The 17,469-nt window shown below is 47.2% G+C and overlaps 1 protein-coding gene across 3 annotated transcripts in view; it reads right to left on the bottom strand.

Annotated features, from left to right (window-relative positions):
• Positions 1-17,469, bottom strand: part of PRKDC (protein kinase, DNA-activated, catalytic subunit) — a 2,754,228-nt gene that overhangs the window by 1,382,425 nt on the left and 1,354,334 nt on the right. For all 3 annotated transcript variants that reach the window (XM_085605657.1, XM_085605658.1, XM_085605659.1), the window contains one exon: positions 14,580-14,691. In XM_085605657.1, coding sequence (XP_085461783.1) covers positions 14,580-14,691 — 112 coding nt within the window. The remainder of the gene's footprint in view (positions 1-14,579; positions 14,692-17,469) is intronic.

The raw sequence follows: 17,469 nt of genomic DNA, 5'->3' as shown, positions 1-17,469 counted from the left end.
GAAGCAGCTAATGTAATAAAAGATTCTGACACCCCTCTAGAGGAGGAGGTGGACAGTGACCCCGACCATAGGAACAGTACTGCAGGAGACTGTCCCCGTCCAAACTCACTACAGAAGGTGATGAGATGCCCTCTCACAGCTACCCTAAAACTGTACTTTGAGTTCCTGCTAATGGTGGTGAGTCAGCAACTCAAGGCTCAGAGAAGAGCTAGATGATTAAGAAGCAATTCTTGAGAGACTAGCCAGGAGAGCAGCCCTTGATGCCAAAATCCTTGATAAAGAGAAAGAGAGGACTGAGATGGGTCAAGCGCCCATGAGTGATGACAGCAACAAACTAAATAGGGAAAGAGAGGAAACTTTTGATCCCAAAATCCCCTAAGGGATTGCCCCTAATATGTTGAGGTTGATGAAATCACAAAGTGGTTTACAGTCTTTGAGAGGGCTTGTAAAATGAGGAAGTTACACTAGAGATACGGGGCTCTCTACTCTGGAAGCTATTCTCAGGAAAGTGCCGGATAGACTCCTGACACTTGATGAGGTTGATGCTAAGTCTTATGACATCATGAATGATACACTGATTCAGTGCTTTGGACTCACAATAGGTGGCTGGTTAAAAGGCAGTACGGTGCAAGACTATGGTAGACTCTATAATTTGGTTATGAAGGAGCACTTGTTAAGTAATTGTACTTCAGAAAGACTGCATCAGCACTTAGAAGTCTTAGGGTTGTTCTCTCCTCAGGAGTTGGAGAAGAAGGCTGACCCCAGAGTCAAAAATGGAGGAGCAGAAAGACCCAGAGTGGGCGTGCCCAGAAGAAAGAGGGTTGCCAATCCTCCCCGGGAGAAAGATGTGGGGCACAAAGGGGAAAAACCCAAAGAGTCTTCTAAAGGCCACTGTATCCACCAGAAAGAATGTTACCAAAGGAAAGTAAATTGTTTATTCTGATGGATACGTATACCACAGATTCCTCACCTTTAGAATAGATACCCAAGCAGAACCTCCCGAAGGGTCTGCGGAGTGTGCTCAGGCTTAGAAGTCTTGCAGAACCGAACAGGCAAAATGCCCCTCCTGTTGGATCTGGCTGTCAAAGCAGTAGTGCTTCTTGAATGTAAGCAGTTACACCCATGTTGCGTACTAACATATGTCCGGAAGAGAAGCTCTGTGTGCTAATGCAGTGATAGCAGGACATGACCTGGTGGGGTGGGCTTTTAGACCCTACAGAAGCTACATTTGGCTAATGCGAAGCAGATATCAATGCACAGGACTTGACAGAACCCTTTTCTGCACTGCATTGTTTTAATCCCACATAACGCTGGTCAGCCACATGATGGTCTTTGGTGGATCAATGTAAAAGCTTAAGGCTCTCTAGGGGTCCAACAGATGGAGCCTCTCCTACTCTCTCAGGGTGAGGTGCAGCAAAAAACACTGGAAGAATGATGGATTGTCTAATGGGAAAAGGAATCACGATTTTCAGCAAGAATAATGTCTATGTCCTCAGCACCAGTTTGTCCGGAAAAAAGGGAGTGTAGGACGGTTGCATTAATAGTGCCAGAAGCTCACTCACAAGTCAGGCTGAATTAACTGAGATGAAGAAAGAAAGTATTTTCCAGAGTCATGAGATGCAAAAAGCAACTGTGCAGTGGCTCGAATGGGGAGCACATAAGGAAAGTCAGGACCAGGTTATGGTCCCACAGTGGCATAGAAAACTGTTTAGGAGAGAACACACGTGTCAAACATTTAATAAACCTTATCACAACAGGTGATTTTAACAAGGGCACTTGGTCTGGAGAAAGCAAAATAAGCCAAAGGGCCATCAAATAACCCTGCCCAATGCAAGAACGTATTGGGTCAAAGACAGAACAAACAATAAAATATCTCATTGTGTGGCTTGTAAGGCGTCTGTGTTTCCTACTCAAGAACAGGCCACAAATTTGTCCCAGCACCTACCGTATAGATCAGGGGTCTCCAACCGGTCGATCGCGAGCTACCGGTAGCTCGCCGAGACCCTGTGAGTAGCTTGTGACACTTGCTGCTGAATTTAGTAGCCCTTCGGTGTTGTTTGGGCTTTAGTTTTTTTTTCAGGCTGCGTTGCCCGCCTTCACCCAAACCAGCAGCTCTGATTGGCTTTGTGTTAGCTGGGGCGGGTTCCTCTTCTACGTGGAGATCAGCGTCTCGACTATGTGCCCCCTGCCTTTTCCTCACTAGCACCGCGCTGTTCATTGTTTGAATCACGAGCGCGAAAGGTGCTAGTGTGGAGCAGAAGCAGGCATGGCAGGGCAGACCAGCTGGTTTCCAGGTCACGCAAGCAGTATAAAACTGCCGGGACCCGCGCCATCTGCTGATTACAGCAGTACAGCCTGCCTCCTTATCTTTCATCAGAGCAGCAGGCAAGCCGTGAGAGCACACCCTAGGGCCTGGACCCACAACACTTATGCCGGTAAGAGTAAAGTTTAAACTTTACATACAACACTAGATAAATGATTTTACTTAGAAGTGGCATACTTCCGGCTTCTTTCCATGTGCTTGCCTAATAAACACCTCAGTCGTGCCCTGGTTTTTTAGTTAACCTCTGGCAGTGCTCCTGTACCGCACGCGGGAAAATGCCTCTCGAGCTCCCACGCCATCTCATTCCACTCCGGATGCTGCAATTATCACAGCGCAATACCAATTCAACGCTTCACATCATTAGTGCGATCTCCCAGCCAGGTGGAGGCCTCTTCTGTGCCTGCCAGGTCTAAGGAGGCAGGTCTACAGTCGGTGATATGTGAAGGGAGACAGAGGCCCCGGGGTGCCCGGGAACAGACAGAACAGTTGTTCCTGCAGCTGAAAGAGGCCTGCTGTACGTGCACTAGGTGTAGGGGCAAAATCAAAGGGCACAATCTGAAATGATGAACAAATTCCTGCTCAGAGACAACACAATAACATTCTAAAAAGTTAAACTCGTCTAGTCCATTTTGAAAAGGGAGAAAAATATAACACCAATAGATGTTGCTTCTGAGGTGATAGTAACCCACGCACACAGCCACTATGGGCCACCACCATTCATCTTGCAAGGTGCTGTCATGAGTGGCCAGAACACAGAATAAAGAAACACCCCCGCAGGTAAAGGACGCCATCACAATGAAACTGCAGCCCAGTGCTGGCACCCAGCCAAGTGAAGGCAGGAACACTAGCAACAGAAGATCAGCAGGCAAGGGCTCAATTCGTACAGTTACACACAACTCGCATATAAACACACAAACGGAGCTGCCAATTGGTCAGTCTCCTTGTTTTGCATGCTGTGGTTTTTATGCTAGTACTTAAAATGGTAAAAGGTAAACCTCAGGTTCTGTTGGCTGAAATACGGAAAGGAAATATCACACAGAATATGGCCTCTTGCCAAGCGTGCCTATGCATACATTTTCTGCATTAACATTTGTTTTAGGTTTGTGATGTTGACAGTTTCACTTTTTTGTTATAGCTACTAAAAAGTGATTTTTGTAGCAAAGTAGATGAAACACCATGCCTACAATTTTTCAAATTCTTTCACTGTGGGCCGATCTTTTTGGCTGGTGGGCTGTGCCAATGCTTGAATGTGGTTTTTTGGCTATTTGTGGGCTGAGTTCACTGGCTGGTGGGCTGGTTTTTATTGTTAATTTTTCTGATATTGCCAAACATTGCGTGCTGCAAGCACAACTAGACTAGTCTTCATACCTTGAAAAACACCTTCTGATATTCAATATGTCTTTGCATTACAGTTTAAAACCTAATTTGCAAATTTTGCCCACTTTTTAGCTATTAGATTTGGCGTGAGGGGTCACTCTGACAAATGCGCGAGTTGATTGGGGTTTAGTAGCTCACAACAATTTTCACGGACCAGAAGTAGCTCTCACTACACAGAAGGTTGGAGACCCCTGGTATAGATGGACTATAGATTGTCCGACAGCAAGAATAAGATCCACAATCTCGGGTGGTCAATCAAACACAGTCAACTGTTGAAGCTTAATCTCCACACATGGATGTTTAAATTGCACAGGTTCAGGGGAAGGACCCTGCCCTGCTGCTGAGACAGAAGATCTTCCTGAAGCTGTAGCCTGATAGAATGACAGATAATCATTCCCAAACGTTCTAGGAAACTACCCACCTATCCCAATCTAGAGCCACTAGGATGACTTGGGGCCTGGTCATTCTTGATCTTTTTTGGAACATGGGACAGGAGAGAAAGAAAGGCATACAGGAGTCCTGTTATCCACTCACGCTAGAATGCATATCCCAGAGAGAGCTTTCTGAGGTACTCCAAACGGTAAATGTTTTGACACTGCGTGTTCTCAGCGGTGGTGAAAAGATCAGGCCAGGGTTCTACCCAGTGGCAGAAGATGCTCTGTGCCACCTCGGGGTGTAACCACTATTCGAGATTTACCTGGCGGTGTCGGCTGAGAACATCCTCACTGGCATTTACAGATCTTGCCAGTTGGTTCACGATCAGGGAAATTTCATGACAATCCAGCCAACTCCAGAGGTGCGGCCCCTCTTAGCTCAGGAGCCAAGACCATACTCGGCCCTGCTTGATGTAGTAGTACATGGCCATGGTGTTGTTCGTGAGAATCTGATCCAGCCTCCCCTTGATAGATAAGAATGCTTCCAGCGTCAAGAGAATGGCCCCCTACTCCAACAGACTGATATGAAGCTGTGCATCTGCCGGAAACCAGAGGCCTCTGATCTTCACCTCCTAACCAAGCAGCGGCACAATCATCACTGCCATCAGTTCCGGGTGGGGCAGGGAGAGGGGTCTGCTGGTCCGATTGCAGTCGAACAGCTACCACTGCAGATCTCATGCAATCTTCTCCAAAACCTGAAAAGAATCCAACAGACTTCCTTGCTGCTGGGCCCACTGAGATTTCAGATTCCATTGCAAAGCCCACATATGACGTCTGGCATGGCTGACATGCAGGGTGCAAGTGGCTAACAGGTCAAGAAGCCCCAGAGCCTTTCTCACCAAGACCCAGGACCGAGGCTGAAACATCGGGATCATAGCCAGAATATCCTGGACTCATCATGACGGAAGGAAGGCTATGAACTGCATCATATCCAAGAGAGCACCTATGAAAGGAAGTCTCTGTGAAGGAATCAGGATGACATCAGCATATTGATCGTGAACCTCGACAATACCAAGAGGATGGCCATCTGAAGGCGACCCCTGACTGAGGGTGGCAAGCCCGCCATCAACAAGCCAATTGTTGCGGTAGGAGAAAACCGGTACGACCAACCTCCAAAGATAGCCGGTAACCACCTTCATCACTTTGTGAATTCCTGAGGGACGTTGGTTATACTCAAAGGGAGCACAGCAAATTTAAAATGTTCCACGCCCACCTTGAGCTGCCGGTAATGTCTGAGGGACTGCAGGATATGTATATGAAAATGCTTGTCCTGTAGGTCAAAGGCTACCATACAGTCGCTCGGATCCAGGGCAGAAAAAACCTGATCTACTGTGGGCAGTTCAAAACTGTCCCTTAGCAGGTAGGAATTTAGATGGTGAAGATCCAATGGAGGAAATAGCAAGAGTAACAACCTGTCCCTATTTCGAAGGCCGGGACCCTCTTGATGGTTCGATTGGAAAAAATAGTTTTTTGTAGCAAGCTGGAAAGGTGCTCTCCTGTGGGAGGAAGTCGTGGTGGTTCAGAAAGGAGGGAAAATGCATAACTGTGCTGGATTATCTGAAGGACCCATGTGTCTGATGCGATGGATTGGAATCCTGAGAGAAAGTGTTGGCTCTTGCCTTTCGTCCAATGGGCGTGAGCCTATAAGGGCACACTAAAGCAGTTTTGAGGCTGTTGCCACAAAAGGATTGGGACAACTTCTGCAGGGGTGGAAGGGCCTGGTGCTGACTGTATGCACCACATACCGAATCGTAGCTCCGCCCTACCTAGCTGCCCTTGACCCCGTTCCGTCACGGCCTGTGCCGATTGAGCGGAGGGTCGTTGGGGCTGGCATCCGCTTCCGGTCTGTTACCGGAAACTGCAGGTTAGCATTGCAGCCTCGTCCACCCTGCTCCCTATTTAGTTAGACAAAGGGACTCGGACGCGCGCAGCGCCGCTCAAGTTGGGGCCGCTGCTGGTGCTATCTGACTCAGGAGGTATTCTACGTTGTTTTCAGCCTACGACATTGTTGTTTTAAATTATTGCCATTTTGCACACTTAGAAAAGCCGCTATATTTGCACAGTCTGTTTTTAAAATTACTATAGTTGTGAACACATACCTAATCGTAGCTCCGCCCTACCTAGCTGCCCTTGACCCCGTTCCGTCACGGCCTGTGCTGATTGAGCGGAGGGTCGTTGGGGCTGGCATCCGCTTCCGATCTGCTACCGGAAACTGCAGGTTAGCATTGTAGCCTCGTCCACCCTGCTCCTTATTTAGTTAGACAAAGGGCGCGGACGCGCCGGCGTCGTGCCGAAGGCGCGCCAAAGGCAAGCCCGTCTGCGCCCGTCCGCGCCTGACTGCAGCCAGGAGCCAGGCCTTTTGGTGTATTTGGTTAGTATCCCGCATCGGCTTGTTTACAGCCACTTTGTCCTATCTTCTATTACCCCGTTCTAGCACGCTACCAGAGATATGGGTTTCATTCAATATACTGGTCAGGAAATACTAGATCTGAATATCTATGCAGGCAGTTATACAGGCTCATGGGAAACGGATCCGTCCAAGGTCCAGGACATATGGCGTTCTTCTGCTCCCTTTGGTCGTAAGACCCCAAAATGTTCTCATAAGCCCAGCAAACAAAACACGCCCCTTAGAGTGATCTACTTAAATGCCCGCTCCATTCCCAAACACTCTATTGAGGTATGGAATATATTAGACCTAAATAACCCTGACATATGTTTCATTACTGAAGCCTGGCTTCACGCAGATGCTGGCCCAGATATACACGTCGCTTTTCCTTCACAATACAAAACTATCCGAGTTGACAGGAAAGGAAAAAGAGGGGGCGGTGTATTAATTGCTTATAAAGACACTTTAGCGATTACAATCCTGGATAATATAATGAATGCCCAAATGGAAATATGCGCTGTCAAGATCACTGGCCTCCCAAATGGTATTTGGAGAGCGGCTTTGATTTATCGACCTCCTGGTGTTAAAGGGAATTTTTCTAATCAGTTATTGGAATTTATTGCACCTCACGTATTAGCATCGGATAACTTCCTTTTGATTGGCGATTTTAACCATCATGCAGAGGCGCTACTAAACTCTGATACGGATAAACTAATTACTAACATGACTTCGCTAGGTCCTGCACAACTGGTCGATGGTTCTACTCACCAGGCTGGGCATACATTAGACCTCCTGTTCGCGAATATTCCTGAAATTGTCATGGAACCCCCAGAAGCATTGATATGGACTGATCATTATTTACTGAAATTTGTTATCCTCACGGCCATAATAGGGAAAAATAATCTGGGAAATGAAACTGTTCTGCGCAGATCCTGGCGTAAGGTCACCCCACATCTTTTTCAACAACTTTTTTGTTCTGATCAGAAAGTTTTAGAAACTAGTACTAGCCAAAGGGCGTTAACATTGAATAAAGATATTCTGACTACTCTTGACAAAGTTGCCCCTTTGAAGAAGGTTAACCCTAAGACCAGAAACGCCCCTTGGTTTACGATCAATTAAAAACTACCAAAAGTTTGTGCAGAAGGGCCGAAAGATTATGGCGGAAAAACAGAAGCCCTGCCAACGAGGAAGGCTATAAAAAACAACATCACTTGTATATGAATAAAATAAAACAGGCAAAAAAATCTTATCTGCTGAACCGGATAACCATGGCAGAGAACTCCTCAAGAGAACTCTTTCATATTTTAAAAGACTTCACTACTTGTACTAATCTACCAACTATACCCATATCCCAAGGCTGGTCCGACTCGCTGTCAAATTTTTTTGAGGAAAAAATTATGACCATTCATAAGACTTTTCCCCCTATACCCAATCAGTCATCTAGCAGAACAACCCTGTTTTTTATCAAACCCGTTGGGTCTCTTAGATACATTTATCAAATGCGACCATAAATCCGTCAACTCAGCCATGCTGAAAATAAAATCTGGCTCTCCGGCCGACCCTTTCCCCTCCAAATATTTCCCCATAATGGTACCCACTGTCCTTGACAATCTGATCGCACTTTTTAATCAATCTCTGGCTGATGCGGTCTTCCCTTCTGTCTGGAAGGTAGCTAGTGTTAGACCGATTCTGAAGAAACCAACAGCTGACCCTAAGGTGCTTCTGAATTATAGTCCAATCTCACTGCTTCCCTACTTTGGAAAAATATTGGAATCTATCATAAATCAGCAACTGGTAGGCCATTTGGTGAGGTATGAACTCCTGGACCCCTCTCAATCCGGTTTTCGAGCAGCACACAGTACAGAAACGGCATTGGTCGAAGTAACTGACAATATCAGATTAACCCTGGATAAAAAACAATCGGCTATTCTTATCCTGCTCAACCTGTCTGCTGCTTTTGACACCATCTCCCATAAGATCCTTGAGCGAAGACTATGGGAGGTTGGTGTCAGGGGAAGCGCTCTGAAATGGTTAATCAGCTACCAATCCGAACGCTCCACTACTGTTCAGTTGGGAAACTTCGTTTCCTGTGCGAGACCAGTAATAATGGGAGTTTCTCAGGGCTCCATTTTGAGTCCCACTCTTTTTAACCTCTATATGACCCCTTTGGCTGAGGTGATCAGATCGCACGGTTTCGATGTCATATCCTATGCAGATGACACGCAGATTCTGATCACCCTAGGTCCCGATCCAAATGATACTAAAAAGCGTTTAAGGACTGTCTTATTAGTGTTGACGAATGGATGAGATCAAACCATCTTTAGCTAAACGGGGCCAAATCAGAGATTATGCTTTTCGGAAAAGCCAGCAACCATTGGTCACAGGACTGGTGCCCTTCCAAGCTTGGACTTTGTCCTGTTCCAAAGAACACAGTCCGAAATTTGGGCTTTCATATGGATGATTGCCTATCCATGCGCAGTCATGTCAAGCACATTATAGGTACCTGTTTTGGTGTCATGCGCAGTCTCAGAAAGGTTTTTAGATGGCTCCCTATGGAGGCGTGCAAACCTCTGACACAAGGACTGATAACAAATAGAATGGACTATGGTAACGCGCTATTGCTGTCTATAAATGAAGATCTTACAGACAAACTCCAGGTTCTACAGAACACAGCTGCAAGACGGATTCTGGACCGCCCATTTAGATCTCCTTCTGCAGTGTGTCTGAATACCCTCCATTGGCTCCCGATCAAAAATCGAGTCCGCTTTAAAGTATTATGTCTTACACATAAGTCCATATATGGAACTGGTCCAAAATACTGGCGTAAAAAGTTGCAATGGTACTACCCGTCTAGAAGGTTGCGTTCTAGTGATGCGGCTTTGCTAACTCCGCTAAGAATCAACACCGTCAGACAGGGAGGTCGCTCGTTTTCTTTTTTGGCCCCATCGTTCTGGAACAAATTGCCTCTCCATCTTCGTACCACATGGTAAATTTCGTAAAGAGCTGAAAACCTGGCTCTATGTCAATTAGCCTGGTCTTTGCCCACTTGAGCAGTCTGCAAGCGCCATGAGACTCTTGCTGAGTGATACGTGCGCAATATAAATTCTCCTGATTTGATTTGATTTTGATTTATGCCAACCCCCTTGAGTATCCTCAGAAAGGCCAAAATTGGGAAACTGCCTTGCAGGAGTAGAGAGTCCTAGAATGCATGTTTTAGCTCCGCTTTCCATAAAACGTTATAAGGTGGATTCAGCTTTTTGGCAAAAATGCGGAATCTATCAAAAGGCATATCCCTAAGTGATGTCTATGCATCTCCTGAAACCCCCTTAGAGTGCATCCATGCATGGCGATGGAGCACCACACTGCCGCCAACTGCTCGCCTCAAGCAATCTGTTTCATCCAGACCACCACAAATGATATATACCTCCAGGAATGCCAGCAAGATCTTGGTGACCATTTTTCAGAGGGCGTGAATATTGTCCCAGTAGGTAAACTGCATTTACTGACCCCATGGCCAGGCTGTCCAACAAGAACATTTGTTTCCCTAATGCCTCAATCCTCTTTTATTACCTGTATGAGGGACTCGTAGGGTAAGAATATGGGGTTCACATTACTGGTTGAAGCCTGAACCACATGACTCTCCACGGCGTAGGATGGTGCATCCAAAAATCTGGTATCAGTCTGTGGCGCTTGGCCACCTGCCTGGTCTCCGGGAGGCAAGAGCAAGACATAGACCAGGTGCCCATTAGTGTATAGGCGAGGGCTTTGTTGAATAGAAGCAAGGGTTCAGAGGTAGAAGACCCAGGCTACAAGACTTCCATAAGGACATTATGTTTAACTTCAACAGAACGCAGTTGTATGTCCAAGACCTGAACTGCACTCCACTCTAAAGGTAGCATTTTATTTGCGTGGGGGCCCAATAGTGGACAATAACCTTGTATCAAGGGAAGTATCAAGCCAACCGATCTCCTGTGGAGATATATATATATATATATATATAATCTACTGGCGGTCGCCAGTAGATAGTTATAGTTAGGATCGTGTTTCCATAGGAAATCCGCAACATTCTATTTGGAATAACTTTGGCGCCGATTGACGAATCCTCGCGAAATTTTCAAAATAGGTGGGGCGCTCCGCTCCGCTCCTTCCCTGAAAGTCTCGGGGGGATTCGTCAAGCGGGGGCTGAGAAAAAGGGGGGGTCCCAAAACGCGTTTTCCCCATGCATTTTTCCATAGGACCTTTAGTCCAAGCTACAGCCCGAACGGCTGAACAGAATTACTTGAAATTTGGCAGAGAGGTAGTCCTCAGGTCAGGGATGTGCCTTTTGCAGGTCTGGTGTAAATCTGTTCAGTATTTCCTGAGAAAATAGCATTTAAAAGCATATATATATCTATAAGCGCGCACCATGCGCGTACGGTAAAACTTACCGTACGCGCACGCTGCCGTGCGCGAGCGCGATTCTGATTGGTTGTTAGATCTTAGTAAACATTCGAATCGGTCGAAACCAGGAAGTGTTGGCCACCATTTTGTCTCTCGCAGTCTGAGGGGGTGAAAAACAAAGGTGGAGAACGTGAAAAGGGGGCAGGGTGGACAGTTCCTGACCCTCTAGCCTTTGTCAGGGGGTCCCAGAAAGACCCCCAAGGGCCAAAATTTCCTTTAATTTCTTTGCGAAAAATCGCGGAGTACGCGTAGCGTGCGCGTACGGTAGAAACGGAAAAATTCCGCGAACTGCGTAGCGTGGGCGCGCTGTGCGCGAAGCGCACCGTGCGCATACGGTACGCGCATGGTGAAAAACCTTAAAAAAAATAAATAAATACATAACGCAGCATTTAAAAAACCGTACAAATTCACTGAAAAAACCATAGGTTTCACACACGTTATAGTTAGGAATTAGCATTTAAAAAACCTTGCAAATTCACTTAAAAAACCATAGGTTTCACACATGTTATAGTTAGCTGGACATTTCACTCGTGAAAAACCATTGAAATTCCCCCGTTACAGTTAGTGCAGGCAACTATAACTCACGCGACCGCAATCCTCTGCTGATGACGTCAGATATTACATCACTGATGACATATGTGTCTTTCTGAAAAAAAAAATATTTGTAATATATGTATAGCTAAAAATTAATGGAAGAAGACATGGGTAAATAAGTGTCTAAATACAGTGATGTAATATCTGACGTCATCAGCAGAGGATTGCGGTCGCGTGAGTTATAGTTGCCTCCACTAACTATAACGGGGGAATTTCAATGGTTTTTCACGAGTGAAATGTCCAGCTAACTATAACATGTGTGAAACCTATGGTTTTTTAAGTGAATATATATATATATATATCTATCTCCAAGCTCCTAAGTACCCAACGTATAAGGAGACCTCGAAGGGCAACATGCTCATGAAGAGCCTTTATGGTATACAATCCGCCGGCACAACAATAACTTTAAGCAGTGCCATGTATGCGTGCCACGTTTCGAAGTGTACCCACTTCTCTTAAGAGACTTTGGCAATTGAAGGCGCATAGGACAGCGCTCTCATCATTTAAATGCTTGTGAGAGGGACGGGCGGAAAATAAAGCGAGGAGTTCTTATAGGCTGTTGAATGATGGCTTCATTTATTATTCAGAACAAAAGAGAAAAATAATATATATATAATTGCACAGGTAGGAGACTTCACACGGTGGGATGGTCAGAAAAGGGAGCCGTTGTTGTCTGTGTCCCGGATGTTGGTGGTCGCGATTTCTCCCTCGTCTTCTCCGTTGGAGGGTGGCACCGCCCCGGGTGAAAGAAAAAAAAATAAATGTGGTTTAAATGCGGCTGTCCTGTTGCAAGCCAGACATAACCAGGGTGAATCGTGCCGCCACCGTGTATACAGGTAGGAAAGGTAGGTAATGGATGTAAGGGGAAGGGCAGAAGGAATTGGTAGACGAGCCCCTCAAGAGTGCCGGTGGGAGTTGACCGTTCGTACAAACATTCTCAAAGATCAGTTCACTCAGGCAAATGTATACCCCATGGTTCCCTGTTCTGAGGCCACTTACTATTGTCAGGATAGCGATTCCTCTCTTGGCAAATTCGTGGCATCAGAACAAAGATGTTACCATAAATGTGTGACCATAAAGTGAGGGGAAATGAAGAGGAAATAAACACCCAGAACGAACACCCCACTGCACCATGCCCCGTGAGTCCCTTGGACTTGCCACCCCCCCTAGTATGGTGATCCCTGCTCCAATCCACCTATCGCGGGAGCCGCAGCTCTTCTGAGCTACGGCGGCGTTATCGCGTCCTCCGGGGGTGTCCACCACTCCTCCGTCCACTCCTCCTGCACTACGCCTTCTCTCTCTGCGCGTCGTTGAGTTCCCTCATCTGCTTCTCGTCCTGGATCCCAACGCAAGCCGTCTACTTCTCTTCCTCGATTCCAGGTCGGCACGTCTGCTCCTCGTCCTCGATCCTCCAGTGTGCTTTGGTCTGTTCCCTCTGTCTCCCGTCACTTGAACACGCACACCTTGGCGTTTTCCGGGATTCCCCTTTCTGTTCCAGACTCCGCCCCTGGTCCTTGCGTGGCGCTATTCCATTGGCTGAGATCCGAAAGGGGTTGTTCTTCATCCTGCAGAGGAGAAGGGCCGAATGCAGTTAGCTCCTTCGGTGCCTCCCCTACCCCTTTGTAAGACTGTCCCTGGTTCCGGTATGACTTCTCTGGGCGTCCGCCCGTCTCCTGCTCACAATGCTCCAATGCATGCCCTGGATGGGATGCTCTGCCACGACTAGCTGAGCATTATGGGCCTTGTAGTGTCCTTTGTCTCCAGATGGAGCGTGCAATGTTGCTGCTGTAAAATTCATAGCCCCCAGATGGGCCTCAGTGTGCAGGTGAATATGATAAATCCGCTGCTGCCCCACGAAGTCGGCCTGCTCGATAACAGACCGCGTGGCCCCCACATCCTGGAGTGGATTCAGTGTACGACCTTCATTGGTGTCGAGATGGATTCAATTCAGAGTCCGCATCGGATTCCCCTCCGGTGCCAGCTGTATCGGTATTGATGAAAGGGGGACCGACACAGGTCACTCAACGGATATGGTGGTCTGCACCAGAGTTGGTGCGGAACCCAAGGTGGGTTTGAGGGTGATGGACATTGTTGAGGGAGATCCACCGGGAGGCCACCTGACTTGGAGCTCCTGCAGATCCTTGGGGTCCAAAGGCACGCAAAAGGGAGCCAAAACTGTGCAACAAATATGCAACATGGCCTTCTTAAAGACCTTAATCTCCTGCGGCTGCCACAATGACCCAGGGAACTTGTGGCACATCAGGATCAATTGCACAATCAGCTCCTCAAGCGAGGATTGGGAGCAAGACCAATTGGCAACTTGACACTCTTGCGATAGACAGAAGGGATTGAGTCTCATTTCATCTTGTGTTTCCTCTTCGAGTTGGACTTCAACTTACCTGACATTTTGAATCTGTTCTGGAATCAGCCTTGAGAGCAGGAGCAGGTCTGCACCCTCAGCAACATACAGCTTCGCATCATGACACTGGATCGCTTTCAGATGCATGAGGCCACACTCTTCACACAAATTGGAGACAGCCAAAGATGTGGTACGTCACTGACATCTGCTCCGGGCAGCAATGGCATGAACTCTATAGTTTTAGGTCGGGACATTGTTCCCTTGCACACTGGATTTGAATTAGAATAGGTAACAAAAACTGAGACAAAAGGGAGCATAGCTTCAGTTCCGTGTACAAAGGGGCGGAAAGAATTGAAAGAAGTGAGTAATCTGCAGTTAGAAGTATCCATCTGAAATAGTAGCACAGCAAATTGATCGTACACTTGATGAATATATAAGATATTATTTTTCGCTTGTTGCATTTCTGTGACACTCGCATACAGAAGAAATAAAACACTTGTCAGATATGCGTGGCTTTACAAGACTATAAGCGTTGCTACTTACTCTAACAGCAAACCTATTTTTACAGCAAAACCACAAAAGGAACCACGAAGTAAACAATGTGTAAGAGCAAAACTACAAAAGAAACCATGAAGTAAACAATGTGCAAGTTAATATAACACCTACTTTATCCTTCTCAGCAACATATCGAAGAACAAGTCCAAGTACTTCAGCAGCTGCTGCATACACCTCCTTGTACCTTCTCAAGGCTAGGTTATTGGTTAAAGCTTGGAAGTACCTACAATTCGAATAGGACCACAAAACAGATACTACATGTAAGTATATGCAAGAAACTAATTGTGTTATGCATTTAAATATTATGATTTATCACAAGAGTTCTCCCATTTACTTACTGATGTGTTTATACATGGTGAGTGTAAGCCACTTAGACAACTGTTCTTTCGGGATGACTTTTCATACAATGCCTTGTGATACCAATAATTCATGTGCCTATGAAAATACATGACTTTGGAAATAATTTGTCACCTCTGAATTGAGGTCTGGAATGCCGTTTGCACCAAAGATATTATTGGCACAACCTTCAAACATGCTGAAACAAAATACAACTGAAAAGACAACTGTTGGGCTGGCAGTGCACAAACATATTAAAGATAATTTTAAGTCTCACGCAGAGGCAAGACAAAGTGATTCTGCTGGATCCCATGCACTCATAGGTCAACACGCAGACAACAGGTAACAATAAAATTACATTCCTAATAAGGGTATCTTCTCTAGACTTACATAATTGCACATCTCCACTCATCAGGTGAAAAACGTCTGGAAAACTTAAAAGATTTTCATTCTGTTTTTTAGGCTCTTCATTGCACCTGTTTTAAATTGACCTCCAATGTTTTGAAAAACAACAGGAACATAAGGAACTTCTCCCCTTAGAGGTTGAAAAACAACAGTCTTACTAGAATGATCTTGATGATGAATTTTAACCAGTCAGTGACGCTGGATAGAAGCTCACCTTCTTCACACCCACCTCTTAGAAACTGAAGCATGGCCCGGAAATAAGAAATACAAAAATAAGGGGGACACACCTGAATCTCTTCAGGTCTGGTTGGGAAACTAAAGCAGTAAGATTTCGCAGAAACCTCACAAAAGAAACGTTCAATCTACCACGCAATGCAAGCATGCAAAATTCAAACAAGAGAAGCTGCCCTTTCATACAGTCACACGATACACAAAAAAAGTATTTTACAGACTAAATGACACTCTGGCCAGTAATACACTAGACTACCAAAGACTCTTGCAAATTCATCAGATACTTAGGTAGCAGACTGTGAATTTATATAATGCTCACTACCTTTATGTGGTGTGAATGCAGTGGTTGCCTACATGGATAGCACCCTACACCATGAAGGTGTGTGTTTGGAAGGTTGTTGTCTTAATTTGTTCCTATATGGGAAGCGTTTCAACATTGGGAGTGATTACCACACAGGTGCTGTCATTGTGTTATGGAATACAGCACAAAAGTGTGATGGTTGAAGTGGTGTGAGGGATAGGCGAGGCATTTATGGTTTTCAGTAATCTGGCAGCTTCGATCAGGCCTGCAAGCCTCTTTATGGTATTACTTATGATCACAGGCTATTAGGCTAGTTATCCCGCAGAATTGTCCATTCTGAGATTTTGTTAATGTTTATTGTCCTGAGATGACCAGGGTCTCAGGCGTAGGATGAGTGGTCAGAAACGCGGGGTCACCATGCGCCGACGCCGGCCGACATTCTTATCCACAGGGGCCCCTGTGGCCGGCCTCGACCAAGGGCCCAACAAGACATCAGTGAGGGCGTTGTTAAAGGGAAGCAGGGGCTCCGACGAAGTGGACGCCGTCTGGAGCACCACAGTGAGGAGATTAGTCTTGAGGGCCACAGTAGGAAGATCGAGGTTAAGGACCTCAGCGGCCCGACGGAGCACCATCGTGTAGGAGGCGCCCTCCTCCATAGTAGGCGGGGAAGAGGCAAACCCCGGGTCAGAAGAGACATCGAGGTCGCCGGCGTCCTCCAAGTCGTCCACCCAGTCCTGCTCGGAGTCACACGGACGGGCAAGAGGGTCCTCAGACCCCTTCCAGACATCCGCCACCTCTGTTGCAGGGGGAACAGACCGTGGCGGAAGAGCTGGAGCCGAAGAAGGAACATACGGCGTCGGAAACTGCGCCGTGAATGGCGCCAGCCAGGGCCGAGCTGGCGCCGCGTCCCAATGCGGATCCCAGGTAGAAACGAAAGGGTCCTGGAACCGGGGCAAGCGCGGGACAAACGGCACCCACTGCAGCGCCAGAGGCGGAGCAGAGGGTGGCGCTTGGGCCGGAGCCAGCAGCACTGAACCCAGCGGCGTCGGGGCCAGAGCAAATGGCGCAGGATCCTGTGGCTCCAAAGCTGGATCCGCCGGCGGCCCAACAGGATCTGGACACGGGACCGCAGGGCCCGAAGGCGTGCCGGCGGGAGCACGAGGCCTAAAAAGGCGGTCCATGGTGGCAAGAAATTCTTGCACTTCTTCGGGAGTCGCCGACGGACCTGGGTAAGGCGGGTAGGCTGCGGGACTCCCAGGCTCCAAAGGAGCCGTAGGGGCAGAACCCCTGTCCCCCTCATCCGCATCAGAGGACCGACCCGGGGACGTCAGAGAGTGAACACGCTTCTTCGACTTCTTTTTATGTTGTCGCTTAGTGGAATCCGAGGGCGAAGACTTGGAGCCCGAGGAGCTACGACTGCGGCCCCGCGAGCATTCCTGGGAACGGTCCCTGGACCTGGAACGGCGTTGGGATGAGTGCCGGACCTCCAGCAGCTTCCGGAGCCGCTCTTGCAAGGCCTTCAGGGCCATGGTCTGACAGTCCCAGCAAGACCGAGAGTCGTGGTCGGTCTCCAGGCAGTAGAGGCAAACATCGTGGGGGTCCGCCACCGACATATTGCGACGGCAGGCCCCACAAGACTTAAATCCAGGCATCCCTACGTGCACCGAGGATAAAAAGGGGAGACAAAAGTCTCAAAAGTGTAGTCAAAAAGTGACTAAGGTACGTGCT

This window comes from Triturus cristatus, chromosome 5_1 (genome assembly GCF_964204655.1).
Source record: "Triturus cristatus chromosome 5_1, aTriCri1.1, whole genome shotgun sequence".
NCBI lineage: Eukaryota > Metazoa > Chordata > Amphibia > Caudata > Salamandridae > Triturus > Triturus cristatus.
Note: the sequence above shows the minus strand (reverse complement) of the source record. Positions and strands in the feature narration are given on the sequence as shown.